This window comes from Salmo salar, chromosome ssa20 (assembly GCF_905237065.1).
Source record: "Salmo salar chromosome ssa20, Ssal_v3.1, whole genome shotgun sequence".
NCBI classification, from domain to species: Eukaryota; Metazoa; Chordata; class Actinopteri; order Salmoniformes; family Salmonidae; genus Salmo; species Salmo salar.
In genome coordinates this window covers 5,980,820-6,008,749 of record NC_059461.1, presented here as the reverse complement: position 1 = coordinate 6,008,749, position 27,930 = coordinate 5,980,820, and the positions used below count along the sequence as shown (strand labels likewise).

Below are 27,930 nucleotides of genomic sequence, written 5' to 3'. Positions count from 1 at the left end.
TGATGAATTGGAATGCCGACTGTCAACCAGGCCTAATCGCCCAACATCAGTGCCCGACCTCACTAATGCTTTTGTGGCTGAATGGAAGCAAGTCCCTGCAGCAATGTTCCAACATCTAGTGGAAAGGCTTCCCAGAAGAGTGAAGGCAGTTATAGCAAAGGGGGGACCAACTCCATATTAATGTCCATGATTTTGGAATGAGATGTTCGAGGTGCAGGTGTCCACATATTTTTGGTCATTAGTGCATTTAATTATGTTGAAAGATTAACATTAAAAGGGGAAGTTCAGTATTTTACAACTTAATGTTGCCGCCATAAAAGTAGTCAGTGGGCCAATGGGTTTTCTTTAAAGTTGCAATATCTACACTCGCTTTAAGGGCTGTAGAAACCTTTTACTGCAACATTGTATTTAAGATGATTTTTCCACTCTTTAAGGGCTGCAGAAGGAGCAGTGATGCTCTTCTGGGTGTAAACTCTGTGGATTTGGAAACTAGAAGTGCTCCTGAGTAGAATGGGCCCCCCTTTTACAGCAGCACAACGTACATCAAATTGTACACGGTGCAATAAATGATAGTACACACACAGAAAACATTGTTGACAAAAAATAGTTTTTATTATTCCATGTATAATAGCAAGTATGAAAAATAAAGATAGTTGTGCAAATTTTCCACCATTTTCAACCTAATTATTAATTTACCAGTATACAGGACGGGACTCTTATTCTGAAGGATTCCAAAAATCGATGACCCGGAAGTACTTAATTATTCTTGCCTGCTTTACAGCGGTGGATTCGGTCATTGCTTTAGGGTTGCATGCAAACGGAGCTGGAGGAAATGCGAGAGGGGACCAATTAATTCGATTTACAATTCATCGGGTAAGCAACCCTCAAACGAATCACTCGATTGAAAATGAAATGCATGGACTCAGACGACCACTAGTTTCCATGGGAGTTATGAGGGTGCATGGGACATTTGTGTATAAAACTGGTTTTTGTTTGCATTTCGAATGCATGTCAGACAGACCATATACCTTCCCTTCCTTTGTTCGCTTGCGCCGTTTTTGCACACTGATGCGGGGTTTGTATGTACTGCTGGTTCAACATGGCTGACATTGTTAGAATCCAGTCAATCCACCTATTTGGCACTCAAGCGAATCAGTGCTTCAGGATGCACATGTGTTTACATATGCAACTGCAAGCAAAATAGTTCCTCCCTTTGACTTTTTATTTATTGTATAAATAGCAATCCTATACATTCTTGGTTCACTCCAGAGAATATTGAGTAGATTTACTTAGCTATAACTGCTTTCCATGTCTTTTTAAATAAAAGTATAGTTAGGTCGGGGGCAATGAGACAGATGCATATTGTTTTAATGTTATCTGTAGGTAAATATATATTTTTAAACCATGTATGAACTGGGTGGGGCTAATTTTAATCCCAGTTGTGTATACAATTTCAAGAATTTTAGGCTAGTGGCAAGGCTCCCACATTTTCTTGATACCCCTACCCGAGGTAAATAAACCACGTTTTTCCATATCTCTAAGGTCTCGTGTATGAAGTGGATGGTTGTGTGACATTCTTTTTACTGCAAAAGTGGTTAAATTGATAGATATTGTGACACACCCCCTTAACTCAAACAGTGCTAAATGATCCTGCCTGATTAAAAAATACATACAGTAACACTTTTTATTTTATGTTGTGGCTATTGTAATCTGCTCTAAAGAAAACACCCCCCAAAACTCAAAAAGGGCAGAATAATGCCTGACTGAAGGGAGTGGGCCACATAAGCTCATGTAACCCAATATTGCAAGCTCTGATATTGCTCTAATTTGGAATAAAAGTAGTCACCTGTCAGCCCTACATACATAAACAAACAGCATTAGGCTGTCTGAATGCATCTTGGAAATATAGACCTGTAAACACACAGATACAATAGGTGGAAATATATATAACTATGAATATTTATGATGAATGTAAACTTAACTTTTTGGTAGCTGTTCAATAGACAACTATCCATGTAAAATTTGCTCTCATTCAGTGCTGTATGCTCCTGCCTGACAAAAAATGCGAACAGTAAGGCTACACGTTTTTTCATGTTGTGACTATTGTAATTGGCGCTAAGGAAAACAAGTGGGCTCAGACATCAAAATATGTTTTTGGGGGGGGGGTGGCTGGGGGGGGTCTAATGTTCCTTAAAGGATTTTGTATCTTTTAGCCCTTAGTATTTCAATTAAGTCATGGGGCCATGACATATTATCTTTATATTTTGCCTCATTCAATATGCCCTCAAATTAATTTGTTTCCAGAATAGTGTAGTTTACAACACTTATGCTACAAAGGCTGCTGTGAATCAATTTTATTCTGAATCCAATATGGCCAACATGATTACACTCCAACACCTTCACCTGCATGTTAGTAGCCCTTGTTCATTTTGTATGTGTTATTCTGTCTTTAAAATGGTTTCATAAGGCTCTTGGTATATCTAACTATGAGTGGCACTGCCATGCCTCTGTGTTTGAATAGCCGAAGCCAACTTCAATGTGTTTGTTTTAATCTCATTCACACACTTACAGCATATCAACAATGGGCAATTCTACAAAATATAATAACAAGCCTTTCACAACACAAACACACAGTAGCGTACCCAAGTTACAGGAAAGCAACCATAATACCACACTCAGCTACTCTAGTAGTGTATATGTACAGCCCTCTTTTACCCACTAAAATTAAGTGTGCAAGGTTGATCCAAAGTCTTTGAGGTCTCCAGGAAATGAGTGTGTTTTTAATAAAGGGAGAGGAGACAAAGTAGCCAGTTGTGGTTGTAGTTCTGCGGCCTGACCAGCTTGCACAGCTAACTGGTCATTCTGGGCAAGCTGCAGTGACAAGGGTAGTATCCTTCCTGTATGACTGGCGGGTATTGGGGCTGTTGGGTGATCAGTTTCCATTTATACAGTTTGCTATAGGCAGTCAGCAGATGCAGCTTGCATACCAAAGAGACCCATTGACTAACTGGAATGTTATCGCAGCCTGAATGACACTGGGGATACTCCAGTAGTGGAATGGTTGGTTGTCTGGTTGTGAGGCTAAGTCTGTGAAAGGGCTGTCACAAACAGACTTGCCTTTAGATCTTTCCAATGCCTAATTGGCCTGTGGGTGGAGTTTCTTATGTTGAATGTGGCAAAAAGTCCTGCAGGTCACAACCCGCATATTTCTTTTTATTCCTTTGTAAGTCAGGTAGGATGATAATTTGGCTGATTTTATTAACTGTGGATGGTTGGCATTGATTACGGACTGGGGCACTCCCAGCAGAAGTGGAGAGTGACCGAACCTCTGAGGGGGACCTCAGGTAACTTAGAGATTAGTTAGTATAGCTAGGTATTTGTATTTATTAGGGAACCCCATTAGCTGCTGCCAAGGTAGCAGCTACTCTTCCTGGGGTACATATTAAACATATTAAAGCACTTCCATTACATGTAAAACAAAATATAAAACAGCACATCATATTACATTACTCCACTACATATCTACAATACTAAATGTTTAACCTCTATGGGACCGGCGGGACGAATTCGTCCCACCTACGTAACAGCCAGTTGAATCCTGTGGCGCGATTTTCAAAACCTTTGAAATGCTATTACTTCAATTTCTCAAACATATGACTATTTTACAGCTATTTAAAGACAAGACTCTCGTTAATCTAACCACACTGTCCGATTTCAAAAAGGCTTTACAACGAAAGCAAAACATTAGATTATGTCAGCAGAGTACCAAGCCAGAAATAATCAGACACCCATTTTTCAAGCTAGCATATAATGTCACAAAAACCCAGAAGACAGCTAAATGCAGCACTAACCTTTGATGATCTTCATCAGATGACAACCCTAGGACATTATGTTATACAATACATGCATGTTTTGTTCAAGTTCATATTTATATCAAAAACCAGCTTTTTACATTAGCATGTGACGTTCAGAACTAGCAAATTCCCCGCAAACTTCCGGGGAATTCGCTAACAATTTACTAAATTACTCACGATAAACGTTCACAAAAAGCATAACAATTATTTTAAGAATTATAGATACAGAACTCCTCTATGCACTCGATATGTCCCATTTTAAAATAGCTTTTTGGTGAAAGCACATTTTGCAATATTCTAAGTACATAGCCCAGGCATCACGGGCTAGCTATTTAGACACCCGGCAAGTTTAGCACTCACCAATATCACATTTACTATTGTAAAACTTTGATTACCTTTTGTTGTCTTCGTCAGAATGCACTCCCAGGACTGCTACTTCAATAACAAATGTTGGTTTCGTCCAAAATAATCCATCGTTATATCCGAATAGCGGCGTTTTGTTCGTGCGTCCCAGACACTATCTGAAATGGTAAATCAGGGTCGTGCGCATGGCGCAATTCGTGACAAAAAAATCTAAATATTCCATTACCGTACTTCGAAGCATGTCAACCGCTGTTTAAAATCCATTTTTATGCAATTTTTCTCGTAAAAAAGCGATAATATTCCGACCGGGAATGTCCATTTAGCTAAACAGAGGAAAGAAAACAAAGCTTTCGGTCGACGCGGGCACGAGCCTGAGTCTCACAGTACTGTAACCAGCCACTACCCAAACGCGCTACTTTTTTTCAGCCAGAGCCTGCAAAGCCACGATTCAGCTTTTTACCGCCTTCTGAGAGCCTATGGCAGCCGTAGGAAGTGTCACGTAACAGCAGAGATCCTTTGTAATGGATAGAGATGGCAAAGAAGGCCAAGAAATGGTCAGACTGGGTACTTCCTGTACAGAATCTTCTCAGGTTTTGACCTGCCATTTGAGTTCTGTTATACTCACAGACACCATTCAAACAGTTTTAGAAACTTTGGAGTGTTTTCTATCCAAAGGCAATAATTATATGCATATTCTAGTTACTGGGCAGGAGTAGTAACCAGATTAAATCGGGTACGTTTTTTATCCAGCCGTGTCAATACTGCCCCCTAGCCCTAACAGGTTAAGTGTTGCAGTCATTTCAGTTGCTGTAGTAGCTGACGTGTATAGTGTTGAGACGTCCGCATACATAGACACACTGACTTTACTCAAAGCCAGTGGCATGTCCTTTAGTAAAGATTAAAATAAGGGACCTAAACAGTTACCCTGGAGAATTCCTGATTCTACCTGGATTATGTTTGAGAGGGTTCCATTAAAGAACACCCTCTGTGTTCTGTTAGACAAGTAACTCTTTATCCACATTATAGCAGGGGGTGTAAAGCCATAATGCATATGTTTTTCCAACAGCAGACTATAATCAATAATGTCAAAAGCTGCACTGAAGTCTAAAAAGACAGCCCCACAATAATTTTATCATCAATTTCTCTCAGCCAATCATCAGTAATTTGTGGAAGTGTTGTGCTTGTTAAGTGTCCTTCCCTATAATCATGCCGAAATTCTGTTGACAATTTGTTTAGTTTTAAATAGCATTGTATCTGGTCAAACATTATTTAATTTTTTTTACAGAAGTTTACTAAGGGTTGGTAACAGGCTGATTGGTCGGCTATTTGAGCCAGCTTGAGGTCACACACTTTCTAGTAGGCTTAAATTGAAGATGTGGCAAATTGGAGTGGCAATATCGTCCGCTATTATCCTCAGTCATTTTCCATCCAGATTGTCAGACCCCGGTGGCTTGTCGTTGTTGATAGACAACAACAAAAAAATTCACCTATTCCACACTGACTTTACGGAATTCAAAAGTACATTTCTTGTCTTTCATAATTTGGTCAGAGATACTTAGATCTGTGGGTGTTCATGAAATCTTGATTTCAAACATGAAATCTTTAAAAAGACACGCATCAACAAATTAACTTTTTAGGCATTAATAACAAGGTCTGAAATGTTTGAGCATTAATAAAAAAATATTTACTGACAATTTAACACCTTTTTGAACATATTTTCCAAAACAAGTCCTTAATCTCATTACCGTAACGGTCTGAAAACGTCAAGACCATTCGGAAAGCTAATATATTTTCAATTTGTTTTTTATTATAAACAGTCATGCACAGTTACTTGAAACTGTGAAATAATATATATTTTTAAATTAAATTTATTTGATTTGATTTCTCACACCTTCCGCAATCTACAACCTAATATTTTTGATGTCCTTGTGCCATCAAGCAAACTACTATTTTTCCATTCATTATTAAATGAACACCTGTTGCGGTAATGATATACAGGTTTGGAAACAAGGTTGATTTTGGTAATGATAATAAGTATACTAAGACTGAGGTATGGTAAAAAAAACACGACATTTAAAGTAGAAAATAAATGAGATAATATTGGCACAATCATGGATTCAAGTTCAATCAATTTAATTTTGCAGTGCTTCAAAAGAACATAACAAACAGGCTAAAAACAGAGAACACATATGAGAACATTAGAACAGCACATGTCATCGTCACTAAACACACTGGCCTGTACAGTGTCCCTTGGGGTTGAGGTTTCTATGGCCCCAAGCTGGTGCAGCTTCTTTATCTTCAAGCCAAAGTTGTCATGCGTTTTGCAAGCGCTTGTTTTTCTGTCTGACTCTTCGCATGCCAATCCAAAATGGCTTAAGTTTAAAGAATTTAGCCTTGGAAAGGTTGTTCCTTGGATTCTCAGATAGAAGTCTATGAAGATTTGCCAGTGTCCGTTAAGGTTCTCTTGCGGAATATCTGGCCCTTTTTCCGAATTTCTCCGGATTTCCCATTTATTACAGTGAAGATTATCTTGATGAAGGAAGTGGCTAACAAGTTTGCGGATTATTTTTCTCCGGCTGTTATTGGATAATGTTCTCGGACCTCTCTTTGTAGTTTTCTGGACCTCTCTGCCTTCCATGTTGACAATTACCTGCTTCCTCTTGGCCATCATTTCAAGTCTTTTCAGTCTTTTCTTTAGGTTGACCATCTCTTTGGTCCTCTCCAGCAGCTTCTCTTGTGTAGTGCAACTTTGACCTCAATTTTGATAGTGTTTTCTTTCTTTCTTCTGTTCCTGTTTTTGGGTGATTAATTTGGGGTAGATGTCTTCATTGGTCCTGGTGTCTCTTATTTTAGGAGGGTGAGTTGATGGCAGGGACATTTACCTGCTGAGGTGAGAATGTCTGTTCTCTTGAGGAGGCTGTGTCTTTTTGAAGATTTCCTCAACTTCATTTTTCTTCTTGAACATGTTGAAGTGTATAATTTTCCTCGCTTGATTGTGTTATGTCCAATACAGCTTTTAGATGTTTTTTTTCTTCTGTAATACCTTTGCGTTTTCCCGCCACTGTTTTTTCCTTATTTTCATGTGCTTCTTTGTCAGATCTTGAGTTTTCTTGATTTTACAATTTTTAGTTTTTGATATCTGGAGATGGAAAGGAAGCATGACATGAAATGAGCATGTCTCAAAACATGGGACAAATCTTACTGTTATGGACATCCTACAGTAGGGACTGAATGGCTTACAGACTGTGTGGACATCCTATAGTATAAACTAAATGGCTTACTGATTCTGTGTGTGTGACCGTGTGCGTTTGTGGTGGATGTGTGTGCCCGCATGTGTAGACTTCTAAACACTGTAGGGTATTGACTTCCTATAGACACTGTATGAGGACATAGGATTCCTATAGACTATATATATGCTAATTACTCTTGCTGTAACCTCTCCAAACCCTAACATCTTCTCTCGCCTTCCTTCTGTACTCTTCCAGCAGTTCTGGGTTGATGTAAACTTTTTCTCTGAATTCAGTCTAGCCTTCGCTAAAGCTTTCTTTTTGTCACTTGCTAACTGTCTGCAATTAAACAGGACATAAAGCAAAATATCAACATTTAATAAATAATATTTAAATTAATAGTTAATCATATATATTTAAAAAATATAGTCTGTATGATACAATTCTCATTACCGAAACAGAAGTTCTCTCTACCACAACTGGCCTTAAATTGTAGCGCTAAGTGAGAATGATGTTGCGGAGGATGAGGAACCTTAGCTAACAATAGAGAAGACATGATGACTAAGCAAATTTTACTCAATGTACATAATTCGACATTAATTAAGTATATTTTCATAGATTAAAAATTCTAACGTTTTTCTAAATGTGGAAAACTACCTGTATTGGTAATGATAATCAATACTGTCATGAACACAGTCTGACGAGATTGTTTAACTTTTTAACTTGAGAAATATAAAGAGATCTGCTTACCTGGTAGCCATCTTGAAGGTACTGGCAGATGTGTTGCTTCATTCAAAATCAAACTTTATTTAAAATTCTCAGTCCTTAAATGTTGCGGAGGATGACATCAGTCATGGACACTTGATTTTTCCACTTTTTTCATAATTATCATACATGAATATTCAGTTAATCATTTTTCTGTCATTTGAAAACATCTATTAGAACATCCCTTTATTTTTTCTGAATATTTTACTCTGTTTAAATTACAACAACAAAAAACATTCAGACAGAGCTGGATGCGTTGCGGTAATGAGAATTGAAGCAGAAAATGCATTAAAATACAAAAATAATTCATTCCTATGTTGAAATTACTCTTTGTGCAAGGTAGAGAACACTTATCTTTATTATGATATTTTGTTATATTACTAAATGACATGTTTTATATTTAAAATCATTACTGCCATGGTATTTTAATGGTTTCATGAGAATGACCCGTGTGGTGTCAGTGTTTTTGTTGCTTGCATGTCATACCTAAGTTTGCTTATCTTGCCAATGAAAAGTAATTTAAGTAGTTGGCAATATCAGTGGGTTTTGATGAATGAGCCATCTGATTCAATGAATGATGGAGCTGAGTTTGCCTTTTTCCCAAAATGTAATTTTAAGGTGCTCTAAAGCTTTTTACTATCATTCTTTATATACATTTTTTTTTTGTTTCATCGTATAGTTTAGTCACATGATTTCTTATTTGCAGTACGTTTGCCAATCAGTTTGGCTTTCAGACTTATGTCATACCTTTTGCCTCATCCCTCTCAACCATACAGTTTTTAAAATCTTCATCAATCCAAGGGGATTTAACAGTTGTTAGGTTCTAAATAAAAAGAGTAAAAACTACCGGACAACTAGGACAAGCTCAAACCAAGTTTATTCACCCAATGGTTCAGACAGTTGAACAGACAAAATACATGTTCCCACCAGAACAAGTATGTATTCCCCACTTTACATCTTTATTGCTAGGCAGGAAGTTTAAGTGATGTGGGTAATAAACTGTTCCTTCTCCCTTATTGTGACCTGACCTCGGCCCCCATTCTTCAATAATCCACAGCTCTCCACCCTTATCAGTGACCACAACCATGTAATTGCCTATCCCTTACTCAGTAACATTCCCAAGCCCCTGGCTAATATCAAACCTTAATTGACCCCCATTCCCCCTTTCAGATAACCATTAACTTCTGGTGTAGCAAGTATTTCAAATTGCATCCCAACAACTGAAACCAGACTGTGGCCATTCTCCTTTCCATAGGATACCTGATGTCTAACAATAACATGTTCTGACAGAATGTAAACATTCTGGATTCCCCTCTCTTCCCTTAGTGACTTGATTTAAGGATATTTCAAGTTTATAGTCAGAACCCATCACAGTTTTTACAGTCATTTTCTTAATGGGTGCCTTCTTATTATTAGCTGGAATAAGCAATTTCATAAATCTGTCAAGTGCAGCGTCTGGCTGCTCCTAATTAAACACCACAGACAAGTAAATATTCTTTACATCAACATATGAATCACTGCAACTTATTGTATGACCTCTTATTCACTATATTAGGCCCAGCCTTTGGAACTTTAGTTTTCCTAGATATGGCTACTATAGTGTGATCACTACATCCTATGGATACTGCTTTAAAGCAAATTTCTGCAGCATTAGTAAAGATGGGATCAATACATGTTGATGATTTAATTCCTGTGCTGTTTGTAACTACCCTGGTAGGTTGACTGACAACACATTTTCTTGAGTGGGCAGCTTGATGAGAGCCAGTCTATTTAAATCACCCAGAAAATATACTTCTCTGATATCACATGTATTTCACACATATTATCCAGATACTGACTGTTAGCGCTTGGTGCTCTATAGCAGCTTCCCACAAGAATGGGCTTTAGGTGAGGCAGATGACCTGTAGCCAATTAAAACATTTCCCCCCAATGTCGGCACTAAGGCAATTCCACAAAATACACATGAGAGGCATCAGATTAGCAAAAAATGAAATGGCACGTTATCTAAACAGGTTGTTGAATGGAAGCCTTTAGCCTAGTGTATTTACTTCACAAAAAGTCTGCATAAATTCAAAGCACACACATAATTGACACTGCCGGGCTGCACATGCGACCCGAATGCAGTTAACAAACCCTACAGGAAACCTCTACAGTATAGCTTATAAAAGAATGTGTGCCTCTTTGACCTGTCTCTTCAGACAGTCACAAATTTGATAGTGAATTGTTCATTGACCTACATATGCATCTCTGTCATAGACATGAAGTCTTTTAACAATACAGAGAGACATAAGGGAAAATGCTATCTTCACCTGTCCTAGAGCAGGATTTACCAAACTCTGTCCTAGAGCCTAGGCTGTTTTCCTTTCCAGTCCCAATCTCACTAAAACCCCAAATCCTGACTCCCGTCTCACATGAAAATCCCTAACTTTATTCTGTAATATGTAGGTTGCATTATCAAAGCATGTCTCTCCCCTATGCATGTCAAAATACCTTGATATTTAAACTTTTCGCACTCTTCACCTCTGTTATTCATGAGCTGATATGCTATCTGTATAATCATCAATTCTATTTTGTCAAATACAGTATAGGATAAGTTATTCTGTAATTCATTGGAGGTTCTCTAGCAAGCTTAGCAACTTTGGTAATTTTACTTTTGTCATTTGACTGCCGTTACAACATTTGTATGATTCAGCAATGCTATACTCTGGGTGCGTCCTGAGCGCGCTCAGTGTCGAGATGAAATGCGATGAATTAACTGAGGATCATGATAACGCTCTGAATTTGTGAATGGCCGGTTTGGCAATTCACAACAATGGCATTGGCGATCAAAGATAATTACTCTATCATTGCTATGGCTGTTACGGTGACCGTATTACTGCCACATCACACCGGCGATAATGTCTACACACAATACCCCATAATGGCAAAGCAAACAGGTTCAGGAATTTTTGCAAATGTGTTAAAAATAAAAACATAGCTTATTTTCTTAAGTATTCAGACCCTTTGCTATGCATCCTGTTCCCATTGATCAGCCTTGATGTATCTACAACTTAATTGGAGTTCACCTGTGGTAAATTCAATTGATTGGACTTGATTTGGAAGGGCACACACCTGTCTATGTAAGGTCCCACAGTTGACAGTGCATTTCAGAGCAAAAACCAAGTCATGATGTCAAAGGATTTGTCCATGGAGCTCCGAGACAGGATTGTGACGAGGGAAAGATCTGGGGAAGGGTACCAAAACATTCCTGCAGCATTGAAGGTCCCCAAGAACAGTGGCCTCAAATATTCTTAAAGGGAAGAAGTTTGCAACCACCATGACTCTTCCTAGAGCTGGCCGCCCGGCCAAACTGAGCAATCGTGGGTAGAAGCGCCTTGGTCAGGGAGGTGACCAAGAACCCGATGGTCACTCTGACAGAGCTCCAGAGTTCCTCTGTGGAGATAACCTCCCAGAAGGACAACCATCTCTGCAACACTCCACCAATCAGGCCTTTATGGTAGAGTGGCCAGATGGAAGCCCCTCCCTCAGTAAAAAGGCACTGAGTTTGCCAAAAGGTGCCTAAAGGACAAGATTCTCTGGTCTGATGAAACCAAGATTGAACTCTTTGGCCTGAATGCCAAGTGTCACATGTGGAGGAAACCTGCCACCATCCCTACGGTGAAGCATGGTGGTTGCAGCATCATGCTGTGGGGATGTTTTTCAGAGACACAGACTGGGAGACTGGTCAGGATCGAGGGAAAGATGAACAGAGCAAAGTACAGAGATCCTTGATGAAAACCTGCTCCAGAGCACTCAGGACCTCAGACTGGGGCGAAGGTTCACCTTCCAACAGGACAACGTAAGCACACAGCCAAGACAACACAGGAGTGGCTACAGGACAAGTCTCAATGTCCGGACTTGAACCCGATAAAACATCTCTGGTGAGACCTGAAAATAGCTGTGCAGTGACGCTCCCCATCCAACCTAACAGAGCTTGAGGATCTGCAGAGAAGGATGGGAGAAACTCCCCAAAATCCAGGTGTGCCAAGCTTGTAGCGTCATACCCAAGAAGACTAAGCTGTAATCACTTCCAAAGGTGCTTTAACAGAAGTACTGAGTGAAGGGACAGAATACTTATGTAAATGTGATATTTACATAGCTTTTTTTTATTTTATACATTTACAAAAATGTCTAAACCAGTTTTTGCTTTTGTAATTTTGGGGTATTGTATGTAGAAGGATGAAGGGGAAAAAACGATTTAATCCATTTTAGAATAAGGCTGTAACAAAATGTGGAAAAAGTCAAGGGGTCTGTTGGGCTTCTGTGTAGCCCAACAACGAAAGTAACACTAACTCTAAGTAACTCTAACTCTAAGCATAAAAGTACCTATTTCTTTGTTAACAGCCCAACACAGAATAGCCACATGTGCGTACTCCCTCATCGTTTGGGGAAAATATATTTTCTATTTTATTCAGCTATGTTCAATTGTGTTCTTCATACTATAAAATAATATAATGCAATGTACATTTGAAGAAGATCCCTGGGCTTTGATGAACAGTAAAAGGGTTGCAGATGTGGAGCTGATCAAACATGGCACACAAAGACCACTTCCTCACAGTCAATCCCCAGCAACAACAAAAGATCACACACAGCAACTTTTAGGGGTTGTTCCACCTCAAAAAGCACGAGAGGATTTCGACACCCACCATCTCAGATTGTTCTGACACTGTTTCTGTTAGAAATAGTTAAGATTAGCATTCCTGCAACATTTTGTTGAAATATAATGGTCTCTGAGAAGTTAAGCTAATTGATTGCACCCAAACTGGTCATTTTAATTTGTAGGATTCATACAGGCCTAATATTCAATAAATATAGAACCTAACATCCGATTTGCACCCAACTTTTTTTTCTAACAATAACCAGGTTTCCATCACAGGAGGTTGGTTGCACGTTATTTGGGGAGAACAGGCTCGTGGTAATTACTGGAGCGGAATTAGTGGAATGGTAACAAATGCATCAAACACGTGGTTTCCAGGTGTTTGTTGCCATTCCATTTGCTCTGTTCCGGCCATTATTATGAGCCGTTCTTCCCTCAGCAGCCCTCTGTGGTTACCATCCAACCTTTTTTATGCTTGTAAAATACAAAAATGTCATGACAAGCCTGATGGAAACAGAACATTTGTCGGTAAACTTCCAAACGTTGACAAAACAAAATACTCTAGGGTGTGATCTTTTTGTGTCAGTAAAATTAATTATGCAAGAATGTCGGTGGAAACGTTTTTAGCGCAAATTGATATAACAACCATCATATTGAAGTGAACTTGGGAGTCACGCGATTACATGTTGGGTGGTCCTCCCACTACGACTCGTCGGGAAACCATGCAGTTTTAGGCTACAGATGAAATGCGTTACGATGAACTTCACAGGGTGGTGAAAGTGCATGGTGATGAGCTTGATGCTCCTTTCCAATAAATATCGAGGGTCTTATTCTGGTGACATGATCATCAATGCTTGGCTGCTGTTTGTTGAAAAGATGGGAAAAACCCCCACCAAATGTACTGATAATACATTACATAGGATGAAGAAACAATACTCAGAGCTGCAGCTCCATACTACTTATCATACAGAACTGATTGATACTGTATACTCATTCTTAGGATGGGGGGTCCATAGGTGGCTTTTGACAATTACTTTGGATTCCTCATGTCTTACACATAGTAAAAAAAAAAACAGGTTGGTCCAAATTGGATGTTAGGTACTATATTTCTTGAATGTTATATGAATCCTATAAATTTAAAATGGTATATTTCGGTGCAATCAATTAGCTTAAATTTCTCAAAGGTCAAATTATATTTCAACCAAAAAATGTTGCAGGAATGCTTATCTTATCTAACTACAGAAATTACTTCAGAACGATCTGAGATGGTGGGTGTCATGGCTTGCTGAAATGACATTGAACGATCCTATCAGGATGTTGGGATTATTGCAGTGTAACTGTATGCATTTTTGTCAGGCAGGACCATACAGCACTGAATGAGCAAATTTGACTTTGAAAGTTGTATATTGAACCGCTACCAAAAAGTTTACGTTCATCATAAATATTAATATTTAATATTTCTGACTGTTGTATGTGTTTACAGGTCTATTTCCAAGATGCAAATAAAATGTTATTCGTCACATGCTTCATAAAAAACAGGTGTAGACCAACGGTGAAATGTTTATTTAAGGGCCCTTCCCAACAATGTACAGAAATAATAAAGTAATAACGCTTAATGAAAAATACACAATGAGTAATGATAACTTGGCTATAAACACGGGGTAGCAGTACCGAGTTGGTGGAGACATTTGAGGTAGATATGCGCAGTTCAAGTCAGAAGTTTACATACACTTAGGTTGGAGTCATTAACTTGTTTTTCAACCACTCCACAAATGTTAACAAACTATAGTTTGGCAAGTCAGTTAGGACGTCTACTTTGTGCATGACACAAAAAAAACATTTCCAACAATTGTTTACAGACAGATTGTTTAACTTATAATTCACTGTATCACACTTCCAGTGGGTTAGAAGTTTACATACCCTCAGTTGACTGTGCCTTTAAACAGCTTGGAAAATTTCAGAAAATGGTGTCAAGCCTTTATAAACTTCTGATAGCCTAATTGAAATAATTTGAGTGAATTGGAGGTGTACCTGTGGATGTATTTCAAGGCCTACCTTCAAACTCAGTGCCTCTTTGCTTGACATCATGGAGAAATCAAAAGAAATCAGCCAAGACCTCAAAAAAAAGTCTTGTTTATCCTTGGGAGCAATTTCCAAACGCTTGAAGGTACCACGTTCATCTGTACAAACAATAGTACGCAAGTATAAACACCAGCCGTCATGCAGCTCAGGAAGGAGACGCATTCTGTCTCCTAGAGATGAACGTACTTTGGTGCAAAAAGTGCAAATCAATCCCAAAACAACAGCAAAGGACCTTGTGAATATGCTGGAGGAAACCGGTACAAAAGTATCTAAATCCACAGTAAAGCAAGTCCTACATTGACATAACATGAAAGGCCACTCAGCAAGGAAGAAGCCACAGCTCCAAAACTGCCATAAAAAAGCCAGACTACGGTTTGCAACTGCACATGGGGACAAAGATCGGACTTTTTGGATCTTCCAAAAGGACAATGACCCCAAGCATACTTCCAAAGTTGTGGCAAAATGGCTTAAGGACAACAAAGTCAAGGTATTGGAGTGGCCATCACAAAGCCCTGACCTCAATCCTGTAGAATATTTGTGGGCAGATCTGAAAAAGAGTGTGCGAGCAAGGAGGCCTACAAACCTGACTCAGTTACACCAGCTCTGTCAGGAGGAATGGGCCAAAATTCACCCAACTTATTGTGGGAAGCTTGTGGAAGGCTACCCAAAAGGTTTGGCCCAAGTTAAACAATTTAAAGGCAATGCTACCAAATACTAATTGAGTGTATGTAAACCTCTGACCCACTGGGAATGTGATGAAAGAAATAAAAGCAGAAATAAATAATTCTCTATTATTCTGACATTTCACATTCTTAAAATGAAGTGGTGATCCTAACTGACCTAAAACAGGGAATTGTTACTAGGATTAAATGTCAGGAATTGTGAAACAGTTTAAATGTATTTGGCTAAGGTGTATGTAAACTTCTGACTTCAACTGTACATATAACTAGGAATAAAATGACTAGGCAACAGGATAGATAACATATACTGTTTATTATCAATCAAAAAAGTTAGTGCAAAAAGGGTAAATGCCATTAGTCCGGGTAGCTATTTAACTTTGAAGTAACTATACTGAATAAAAATATAAATGCAATAATTTCAAAGTTTTTACTGAGTTACAGTTCATATAAGGAAAACGCTTAGGCCCGACTCTATGGATTTCACATGCATCTGGTCCACTCCTCCTTCAATGGCTGTGCGAAGTTTCTGGATATTGGCGAGAACTAGAACACGCTGTCGTACACGTCGATCCATAGCATCCCAAACATGCTCAATGGGTGACATGTCTGGTGAGTAAGCAGGCCAGCTTCCAGGAATTGTGTACAGATCCTTGCGACATGGGGCCGTGCATTGTCATACTGAAACATAAGGTGATTGAGAGGGATGAATGGCATGACAATGGGCCTCAGGATCCCGTCACGGTATCTCTGTGCATTTAAATTGCCATCGATTTAAAATGCAATTGTGTTCGTTGTCTGTAGCTTATGCCTGCCTGCCCATACCATAACCCCAACGCTACCATGGGGCCCACAGGACTCCATACACGTGGTCTGCGATTGTGAGGCCAGTTGAACATACTGCCAATTTCTCTAAAACGACATTGGTGGAGAAATGGTCATAAAATTCTCTGGCAACAGCTCTGGTGGACATTCCTGCAGTAAGCATGCCAATTGCGCACACCCTCAAAACTTGAGACATCTGTAGCATTGTGTTGTATGACAGAACTGCGTCTATGCACTTATTAATGAAGCCGATGACTGACCGATAAACTCCTCAATGCCATTGGATGAATCACGGAACATATTCCAGTCCTGATAGGCTAGCAAAACAATCCTGTAATTTAGCATCCGCTTCATCGGACCACTTCCGTATTGACTGCGTCACTGGTTCTTCCTGCAATTGTGTTTGTTGTCCGTATCTTATGCCTGCCCATACCATAACCCCACCACCACCGTGTGGAGGTCCTGGGCTGGCATTTTTACACATGGTCTGCAGTTGTGATGCCGGTTGGACCTATTGCCAAATTTTCTAAAATGACATTGGCCCATAGTGGAGAAATTAACATTCAGTTCTCTGGCAACAGCTCTGTTGGACATTCCTGCGGTCAGCATTCCAATTGTTTGCTCCCTCAAAGCTTGAGATATTTGTGGCATTGCTGTGCGGAATAATTTTTTGTTTATAAATGTAAAAAAAAGTGTACCTGTGTAATGATCATTCTGTTTAATCAGCTTCTTGATATGCCACACCTGTCAGATGGATTAATTATTTTGGCAAAGGAGAAATGTTCACTAACAGGGATGTAAACACATTTGTCATAATTTGAGAGAAACTTTGTGCATACGGATGAATTATGGGATCTTTTATTTCAGCTCATAAAACATGGGACCAACACTTTACATGTTGGGTTCATATTTTTGTTCAGTGTAAATAGTCTATTGACCTCTGTATGGTTAGGCTTACCTGGTCTCTGTACTGTAATTATGACTCACTGAATATATATATATATATATATATATATTGCGTAGACTGTAGAGCCCTTAAGTCTAACACACCATAGGAAACCATTTTTTTTTTTGTATATAAATAAATATAAAAAAAAACTGTTTTCCTATGGTGTGTTAGACTTAAGGGCTCTACGCAGTCTAAGCAATGGCTCCGACGGAGGTTCGTTTACGCAGCTCTAAGTAGTTCTACGTATTGTTTTGCAGCTGAATAATATTTTTTTTTGGAACACGATACAAACTGTGCTCTGTAGCTCCGTTTGCAGAGACTGTGAAATCACTGTGGAAACAGAATGGCGTTGCAATGGATAGCTGCTGTTTTACGGGCTCCTGACCAATTCTGTTTCATTTCCTACGACTGAAAATAGTTTCTGGACATCAGAACAGCTATTACTAACCTTGATTTGGATGAAGATTTTTTCCAGCGGCACAGGACAAACTGTTCACCCTGGACCAGGCCCTAATCCCAGAGACTCGGGGAAAGGAAAAGACGGCGAAAGAGAGGCCAACGTGTAGGCTCTCGGATGAAACTAAGTCGGCAAATAAATAATCTGCCTCTACCTTCCGTTCTATTTGCGAATGTACAATCACTGGAGAACAAACTGGACGAACTCCGTTTGAAACTATCCTATCAACGGGACCTGAAGAACTGTAATATCCTATGTTTCTCTGAGTCGTGGCTGGACATGGATAATATACATCTAGCTGTTTTTTTCTATGCGTTGTCAAGACCGTACGGCAGCGTTGGGTAAGGTTAGGGGGAGGGATGTGTCTCTTTGTTAACAACAAATGCTTGTGCGCAATCTCTAATATTAAGGAAGTCTCGAGGTTCTTCTCTCCTGCGTTTTAGAATACTTCATGATAAGCTGTAGACCATACTATTTACCAATAGTTTATCTATATTTTTAGTAGCAGTCTATTTACCACCACAAACCAATGCTGTCACTAAGACAACACTCAACGAGCTGTATTAGGCCATAAGCAAACAAGAAAATACTCTCAGGGAAACTGATATCCATTTTATCTAATTCCTACTAGCATGTCACCTGCACAACTAGAGGACCTTTACTCCACACACAGAAACACATACAAAGCTCGCCCTGTATTTGGCAAATCTGACCGTAACTCTATCCTCCTGATTCTTGTTTACAAGCAAAAACTCAAACGGGAAGTATTTGAACAGGAAGTACCAATAATGAAGTGGTCCGATGAAGCAGATGCTAGGCGACAGGACTGTTTCGGTAGCAAAGACTGGAATATGTTCCGGGATTCATCCAATGTCATTAAGGAGTTTACAACATCAGTCACTGGCTTTGTTATAAAGTGCATTGACGTTGTCGTCCCCACATTGACCATATGTACATATTCTATCCAGAAACAATGCATTACAAGCAACAGCCGCACTGAGCTAAAGGATGGAGCTGCCGCTTTCAAGGAGTGGGTCACTAATCCGGATGCTTATCCACACTGCCCTCTCCCACCTGGGCAAGAGGGAACACCTATGTGAGATTGCTGTTCATTGACCACAGCTCAGCTGCATCACTGCTTGGTATGGCAACTGCTTGGCATCCAGCCACAGAGGGTAGTGCATACGGCCCAGTACATCACTGGGGCCGAACTCCCTGCCATCCAGGACCTCTATACCAGGCAGTGTCAGGGGAAGGCCCTAAAAATTGCCACCCAAGACAACTGTTATTTTTGTTACCGCACGGCAAGCGGTACTGATGCACCAAGACTGTAATCAACAGGACTCTGAACAGCTTCTACCCCCAAGCCATAAGATGGCTAAATAGTTAGTCCGGGTAGCTATTTGGTTACTATTTAACTATCTGCATTGACCCTTTTTGCACAAACTTGATTGACTCATCACATACGCTTCTGCGACTGTTTATCTATCCTGTTGCTTAGTCACTTTATTCCTAGTTATATGTACAAATCTACCTCGATTAACTTGTACCACTCCACATCGACTCAGGATTGGTACCCCGTGTAGCCAAGTTATCATTTCTTATTGTCTATGTATTATTACTTTTATTACATGTTATTACTTTTCTATTATTTCTCTATTTTATCTTTGCATTGTTGGGAAAGGCCCATAAATATTTTACTGTTAGTCTACACCTGTTGTTTACGACACATTTGACAAAACAGTTTGATTTGAAAGCCCTTAAGTAACCCTGCAACAAAAATGATTTACTGTTCAGACGTTTTTATGCAGCTAAACTATATGATTGTGTAATAGCTGAAGGATATGTCTATAGCACACATGAGTCAGCATGACTGACTGTGTTCATATCAGTTACATTTGGAGATAATTGCCAATTATGGCATTTTCTACCCCAAAGTCATTCATGATAATGTTGCAGAGTTTCTCTTCTGTGCCACATGTTTAACAGATGTTCATTTTTCAACAGTCTGTTTTCCTGCACTGGATGGGAGTGATCCTCCCACCTAGTGCCACCACCTGCATTCTGTCCCTCTCTCTCCTGATTCCCTAGTAGATACATTGTCACAGCCTGGCTGCTCACCTACATGTATATCAATGAAGACCCCATTTGGAAAGATGCCAGGCCAGCGCCCCAGAGCTGATGGGGGTGAGAGAAACTCACGCCTTGTGTACATGAATGTAGCCGAAACGTTACACATGACAGACTACTAAACCATATGGGTTTTTTAAGATCTAAGTATGATACAGTAATATGCACTGCCTTCAGAAAGTATTCACACCCCTTTACTTTTTCAACATTTTGTTCTTTTACAGCCTAAATTTAAAATTGATTACATTTTGATTTTTTTGTCAATGCTCTACGCACAATACCCCATAATGTCGAAGTGGAATTATGTTTTTAGAAATGTTTACAAATGAGTTAAAAAATGTAAGCTGAAATGCCTTGATAAATTGAAGTATTCAACCCCATGTGCACAAAAATGTGCTTAACAAGTCACAAGTTGCATTGACTCACTCTGTGTGCAATAATAATGTTCAACATGATCTTTGAATGACCTCATCTCTGTAGCCAACACATACAATTATCTTTAAGGTCCTTTAGCGGTGAATTTCAAACAGATTCAACCACAAAGACCAGGGAGGTTTTCCAATGCCTTGCAAATAAGGGCACCTATTGGTAGATGGGTAAAATAGAAAAATAAAAATGTATATCCCTTTGAGCATGGTGAAGTTATTAATTACACTTTGAATGGTGTATTAATACACCCAGTCACTACAAAGATATAGGCGTCCTTCCTAACGCAATTGCTGGAGAGGAAGGAAACGGCTCAAGGATTTCACCATGAGGCCAATGGTGACTTTAAAACAGAGTTGAATTGCTGTGATATGTGAAAACTGAGGATGGATCAACAACATTGTAGTTACTCCACAATACTAACCTAATTGACAGAGAGAATAGGAAGCCTGTACAGAATAAAAATATTCCAAAACATGCATCTTGTTTGCAACAAGGCACTAAAGTAATACTGCAACATATGTGGCAATGCAATATATTTTTTGTCCTGAATACAAAGTGTAATGTTTGGGGTAAATACAACACATTACTAAGTACCACTCTCCATATTTTGATGGCTGGTATGCTTGTAATCTTTCAGGACTGGAGAGTTTGTATGGCCGAGTTACAATTCTGACTTAAATCTGCTTGAAAATCTATTGGAAGACTCAGGGCTGTGAATACTTATGTAAATGAGATTTACAGTTGAAGTCGGAAGTTTACATACACTTAGGTTGGAGTCATTAAAACTCATTTTTCAACCACTACACAAATTTCTTGTTAAACTATAGTTTTGGCAAGTCGGTTAGGACATCTACTTTGTGCATGACACGAGTCATTTTTCCAACAATTGTTTACAGACAGATTATTTCACTTATTTACTGTATCACAATTCCAGTGGCTCAGAAGTTTGCATACACTAAGTTGACTGTTTTTATACAGCTTCGAAAATTGCAGAAAATTATGTCAAGGCTTTAGAAGCTTCTGATAGCCTAATTGACATCATTTGAGTCAATTGGAGGTGTACCTGTGGATGTTTTTCAAGGCCTACCTTCAAACTAAGTGCCTCGTTGCTTGACATCATGGGAAAATCAAAATAAATCAGCCAAGACCTCAAAAATAATTGTAGACCTCCACAGGTCTGGTTCATTCTTGGGAGCAATTTCCAAACGCTTGAAGGTACCACGTTCATCTGTACAAACAATAGTAAGCAAGTATAAACACCATGGGATCACACAGCCGTCATACCGCTCAGGAAGGAGACGCGTTCTGTCTCCTAGAGATGAACGTACTTTGGTGCGAAAAGTGCAAATCAATCCCAGAACAACAGCAAAGGAACTTGTGAAGATGCTGGAGGAAACTGGTATCTAAATCCACAGTAAAACGAGTCCTATATCGACATAACCTGAAAGGCCGCTCAGCAAGGAAGAAGCCACAGCTCCAAAACCGCCATAAAGCCAGACTACGGTTTGCAACTGCACATGGGGACAAAGATTGTACTTTTGGGAGAAATGTCCTCTGGTCTGATGATACAAAAATAGAACTGTTTGGACATAATCACCATTGTTATGTTTGGAGGAAAAAGGGGAGGCTTGCAAGCCGAAGAACACCATCCCAACCATGAAGCACGGGGGTGGCAGTATCATGTTGTGGGGGTGCTTTGCTGCAGGAGGGACTGATGCACTTCACAAAATGGATATCATCATGAGGAAAGAAAATTATATGGATATATTGAAACAACATCTCAAGACATCAGTCAGGAAGTTAAAGCTTGGTCGCAAATGTGTCTTCCAAATGCACAATGACCCCAAGCATACTTCCAAAGTTGTGACAAAATGGCTTAAGGACAACAAAGTCAAGGTATTGGAGTGGCCATCACATAACCCTGATCTCAATCTCATAGAAAATTTGTGGGTAGAACTGAATAAGCTTGTGCGAGCAAGGAGGCCTATAAACCTGACTCGGTTACACCAGCTCTGTCAGGAGGAATGGGCCAGAATTGACCCAACTTATTGTTAAACAATTTAAAGGCAATGCTACCAAATACTATTGAGTGTATGTAAACTTCTGACCCACTGGGAATGTGATGAAGGAAATAAAAGCTGAAATAAGTCATTCTCCCAACTATTATTCTGACATTTCACATTCTTAAAATAATGTGGTGATCCTAACTAACCTAACACAGGGAATTTTTACTAGGATTAAATGTCAGGAATTGTGAAAAACGTTTAAAGTTTAAAATGTATTTGGCTAAGGTGTATGTAAACTTCTGACTTCAACTGTATGTATTTCATTTTCAATACATTTCTCAATTTCAAAAAACATGTTTACACTGTCATTATGGTGTATTTAGGAAAAAATATATTTAATACATTTAGAATTCAGGCTTTAACAACAAAATGTGGAATAGGTCAAGAGGTATGAATACTTTCTGTAGGGTGATTATTATTGTAATTTTGGGGAGATACTTCATGCACACGTTTGTTTGTCATTTTAGGGAATACTGGGGTATCTGCAAATCTGATCAAGAAGAAAAATTCCCACAAGTAAGTTCTCGTTGTGTAGAGACGGCATAAGACCAAAAGCGGGTTGGCTTCCAAACAGACAGATGTGTGGATATATTGATTTGACATTACGTACTTTTTTAAATTGGGATCTCTATAGGAAGCAGAAGAATATCGGTCCAAGCAAGCCTATTGCCCAACCCACACGAAACATAGTGGGTTGCAGGATAACGCACCAGTGGAAGGAAGATACCAAGGTTTCCCAGTGGAAAGGAACAGTTCTCGATCAAGTCCCTGTCAACCCATCTCTCTACCTGATCAAGTATGATGGATTTGACTGCATCTATGGACTTGAGCTTCACAAAGATGAGAGGGTGCAAGGCCTGGAGGTTTTACCAGACCGAGTTGGTAGGTATTGTGAAGACATGACAAAAGTCAGCCTTGCTCAGCCATAAGCATATTACATTTGTCTGTATAGTATGAGTATGTTACACATCTAACTTGAGTGCATTGGTTCTATTTGATCATGCATACCTTATTAACTGCAAAAAAAAAATAAACGTCCTCTCACTGTCAACTGCGTTTATTTTCAACAAATGTAACGTAAGTATTTGTATGAACATAACAAGATTCAACAAGTGAGACAAACTGAACAAGTTCCACAGAGATGTGACTAACAGAAATTGAATAATGTGTCCCTGAACAAAGGGGGGGGGGTCAAAATCAAAAGTAAGTTTTGGGGTGTGGCCACCAGCTGCATTAAGTACTGCAGTGCATCTTGTCTTCATGGACTGCACCAGATTTGCTGCTTCTTGCTGTGAGATGTTACCCCACTTCCACCAAGGCACCTGCGGGTTCCCGGACATTTCTGGGGGGGGAATGTCCCTAGCCCTCAACCTCCGATCCAACAGTTCCCAGATGTGCTCAATGGGATTGAGATCTGGGCTCTTTGCTGGCCTAGGCAGAACACTGATATTCCTGTCTTGTAGGAATTCACGCACAGAACGAGCAGTATGGCTGGTGGCATTGTCATGCTGAAGCGTCATGTCAGGATGAGCCTGCAAGAAGGGTACCACATGAGGGAGGAGGATGTCTTTCCTGTAACGCACCGCTTTGAGATTGCCTGCAGTGACAACAAGCTCAGTCCCATAATGCTGTGACACTCCGCCCCAGACCATGACGGACCCTCCACCTCCAAATCGATCCCGCTCCAGAGTACAGGCCTCGGTGTAACGCTCATTCCGTTGACGATAAACGCAAATCTGACCAAATCGCGACTCGTCAGTGAAGAGCACTTTTTGCCAGTCCAGCGACTGAGTTTGTGCCCATAGGCGACATTGTTGCCGGAGATGTCTGATGAGGACCTGCCTTACAACAGGCCTACAAGCCCTCAGTCCAGCCTCTCTCGGCCTATTGCAGACAGTCTGAGCACTGATGGAGTGATTGTGTGTTCATGGTGTAACTCGGGCAGTTGTTTCCATCTTGTACCTGTCCTGCAGGTGTTCTTACACGTGGTCTGCCACTGCGAGGACGATCAGCTGTCCATCATGTCTCCCTGTAGCACTGTGTTAGAGTACAGTACGGACATTGCAATTTGTTGCCCTGGCCACATCTGCAGTCCTCATGCCTCCCTGCAGCATGCCTGAGGCCTGAGGCACATTCACGCATTTGAGCAGGGACCCTGGGCGTCTTTCTTTTGGTGTTTTTCAGAGTCAGTAGAAAGGCCTCTTTAGTGTCCAAAGTTGTCATAACTGTGACCTTAATTGCCTACCGTCTGTAAGCTGTTAGTGTCTTAACGACCGTTCCATGGGTGCATGTTCATTAATTGTTTATGGTTCATTGAGCAAGCCATGGGAAACAGTATTTAAACCCTTTACAATGAAGATCTGTGAAGTTAATTCATAAAAATTCAAATATCTTTGAACGATAGGGTCCTGAAAAAGGGACGTTACTTTCTTTGCTGAGTTTGTTACAAATTAGTTTACATGTCTTTTCATAGCCATATTTGCTATAAATTTGAAACTGCTCTCTGTAATGCAGCTCCAGCTCGCGTCAGTGATGCACAGCTAGCAGAAACCATGATAGGCAAAGCAGTGGAGCACATGTTTGAGCAAGATGAAGGACCAAAGGAGGAGTGGAGGGGCATGGTGCTAGCACGGGCTCCCATTATGAACACATGGTTCTACATTACTTACGAAAAGGACCCTGTTTTGTACATGTACCAACTCTTGGATGACTACAAAGAGGGGGATCTCCGTATAATGCCTGATTCAAGTGAGTCCATCAGAAATTATATTTTGTGTTAACACTAGGCATTGTTTGTCTCCATATCACTCTCTTTAAAAACATGTAATTCTAAGTTGTATTACGGTAGATGCAATACTACATAAATGTAGTCAACAAATTCTCACTAAAGCTGGTAATATTCTATGCTTTTGCAGATGACTCGACCCCAACCGAGAGAGAACCTGGAGAAGTGGTGGATAGCCTTGTTGGCAAACAAGTGGAATATGCCAAAGAGGATGGCGGCAAAAGGACAGGCATGGTTATCCATCAGGTTGATGCCAAACCCTCTGTGTATTTCATCAAGTTTGATGACGACTTTCACATCTATGTCTATGATTTAGTAAAAACGTCTTAGGGCATTGAGAAAATCATTGATTCACAGACCGTGGCAAATGTTTCCAGGATTTCTTTGAGACAACATCAATTTCACAGGCTACGAATGTGAAACTTGTCATTTCCTGTGTCACTGCTTCCAATGCGAAAGCTTTTAGTGTACTTTGTCTGAAGTCCACTTTTGTTTGGAAAGAGACCTCTGCAGAATTCACCGTGTCTGAACATTTACTCTGTTCAATTGGGCCAGACACCAGGAGCCTAATCAAAGTTCTTAACGTGAAAGAAAAGTGAGATTTTTTTATTTATTTTTCTTGTCTATGATGCTTTAAATTAATTCTTGTGAGGTTCTCGTAACATGTTTCCACCACTTTTGTTAACTTATGGGTTTAACATCCTCAGAATTTAGCATGCATCAGTCCAACAGCTGTGGTCCTTTGTAGCTCAGTTGGTAGAGCATGGCGCCTGTAACGCCAGGGTAGTGGATTCGATTCCCCCATCCATATGTGACTGTAAGTCGCTTTGGAGAAAAGCGTCTGCTAAATGGCATATTACTGTATCAGTCAAACACCCTAGTAATCAGTTTAAAAGAAGGGTATTACATGAAATTCTGTGATTTTATTCCTTACTTCTGTACTTGTATGAACTGCCACTGTGAAATTGTCCTTCACATAAGGCTAGTTTCTGAGACCAAGGAAATCCAAGCGCTTCTTCCTTTTAGTTTTTAATCAGTGTTATTTTACATCGGCCACACTTGCATTCTCCCGAAATGGGTGTCTAGACCTCTACTACTCTGTCAAATCGAAATTGTATTAGAGTCATTTCCCTTAGCAATTTGACTGATTGGTTGTTCTAAGTTCATCAATTATAATATTTTTGGTTTACTGTGGCTTTAAACTTAATTTTAATTTCCTTCAACCTGAAATGATTAGTTTTGTTATGTAATACTCTGTATCATCCAAATCTGATTTAAAATTTGTATTAACACATTTCACTCTTACTCCTTTGCTAGAGCTACTGTATTGCAACTTTGTTGTCAAAAACACTAAAAGGATAATGATTGATACACATAACTAACTATACACTGAGTGTACAAAACATTAAGAACCCCTTCCTAATATTGAGTTCCACCTACTACCATACCCTGCCCTGGCACCTACTACCCCCGTCCAAAGGCACTTATATAGGCACTTGCCTATTCACCCTTTGAATGGCACGCATACACAAGCCATGTCTCAAGGCTTAATCATTTTTTTAACATGTCTTCTCCTCTTCATCTAAACTTGTTGTGTATTTAACATGTGACATCAATAAGGGGATCATAGCTTTCACCTGATCAGTTTGTCATGAGAAGAGCAGGTGTTCTCAATCTTTTGTACACTCAATGTATATGAAAGACGATTATTAATGTGGCTTACAAGAAATATAGTGTATCAATTATCTTCTTGTTAGCATTGTGATACATTTTGGAAGTATTTTTATGACTTACCTTCAATTCTACATGCCTGTTTCATGTCTATGTGCCAAATGTTTCTATCAAAGAATTTGTTGTCTAAATTGAATAAGCAAAGGGTCTATTAATGTTCTAATGGATTTTGGGTCATATGCCACTGAGCCACCTACCATCAATGAGGTTAATTTTGAAAATGTCATTGTTTAATTGAATTCAGCATCAATCCAATCCATACGTTTATTTCTCATTTAAGCAAATATGAATTGCTTGCTGTTTTCTGACCTGAGCCTAGGTTGATTTCATGATTTAACTTGATACTGTATAATAGTATTATACATCACTTGCAACGTTTTGAATTTCATCCAAGGATTTAGAAAGATATATTTAAATGGTCAACATGTCATGGTTATTTTAGAATTGTTAGCATGTTCAAATTGTTACTGAAGCCTACAGTGCATTCGGAAAGTATTCAGACCCCTTGACTTTTTCCACATTGTTACAGCCTTATTCTAAAATTGATTAAATATGTTTTCCCCTATTCAATCTACACACAATAGCCCTTTAATAACAAAAGCAAAAACAAAAAATGTAACATAAGTATTCAGACCCTTTACTCAGTACTTTTGTTGAAGCACCTTTGGCAATGATTACAGCCTTGAGTCTTCTTGGGTATGATGCTAGAAGCTCAGCACACCTGTATTTGGGGAGTTTCTCCCATTCTTCTCTGCAGATCCTCTCAAGCTCTGTCAGATTGGATGGTGAGAGTTGTTGCACAGCTTTTTTCAGGTCTCTCCAGAGATATTTGATCGGATTCAAGTCCGGGCTCTGGTTGCGCCACTCAAGGACATTGAGACTTGTCCCGAAGCCACTGCTACGTTGTCCTGTTGGAAGGTGAATCTTCACCCTAGTCCTGAGGTCCTGAGCGCT

The 27,930-nt window shown here is 39.6% G+C and overlaps 1 protein-coding gene across 2 annotated transcripts; it reads left to right on the top strand.

The window, feature by feature from the left end:
- The first annotated feature begins 777 nt into the window (after positions 1–777).
- On the top strand, positions 778–27,107 carry LOC106580201 (spindlin-Z). Of its 2 annotated transcripts, none has more exons than XM_014161007.1 (6): positions 778–873; positions 19,927–20,022; positions 22,928–22,976; positions 23,095–23,342; positions 24,975–25,208; positions 25,376–27,107. In XM_014161007.1, the coding sequence occupies exons 2-6, from the start codon at positions 19,971–19,973 to the stop codon at positions 25,573–25,575; spliced, it is 783 nt and encodes a 260-aa protein (XP_014016482.1). In that variant the 5' UTR covers positions 778–873; positions 19,927–19,970; the 3' UTR covers positions 25,576–27,107. The 2 variants fall into 2 exon arrangements, with proteins under 2 accessions (XP_014016482.1, XP_014016480.1); XM_014161005.1 differs by having other exon boundaries at positions 19,843–20,022.
- Positions 27,108–27,930: the final 823 nt, after the last annotated feature.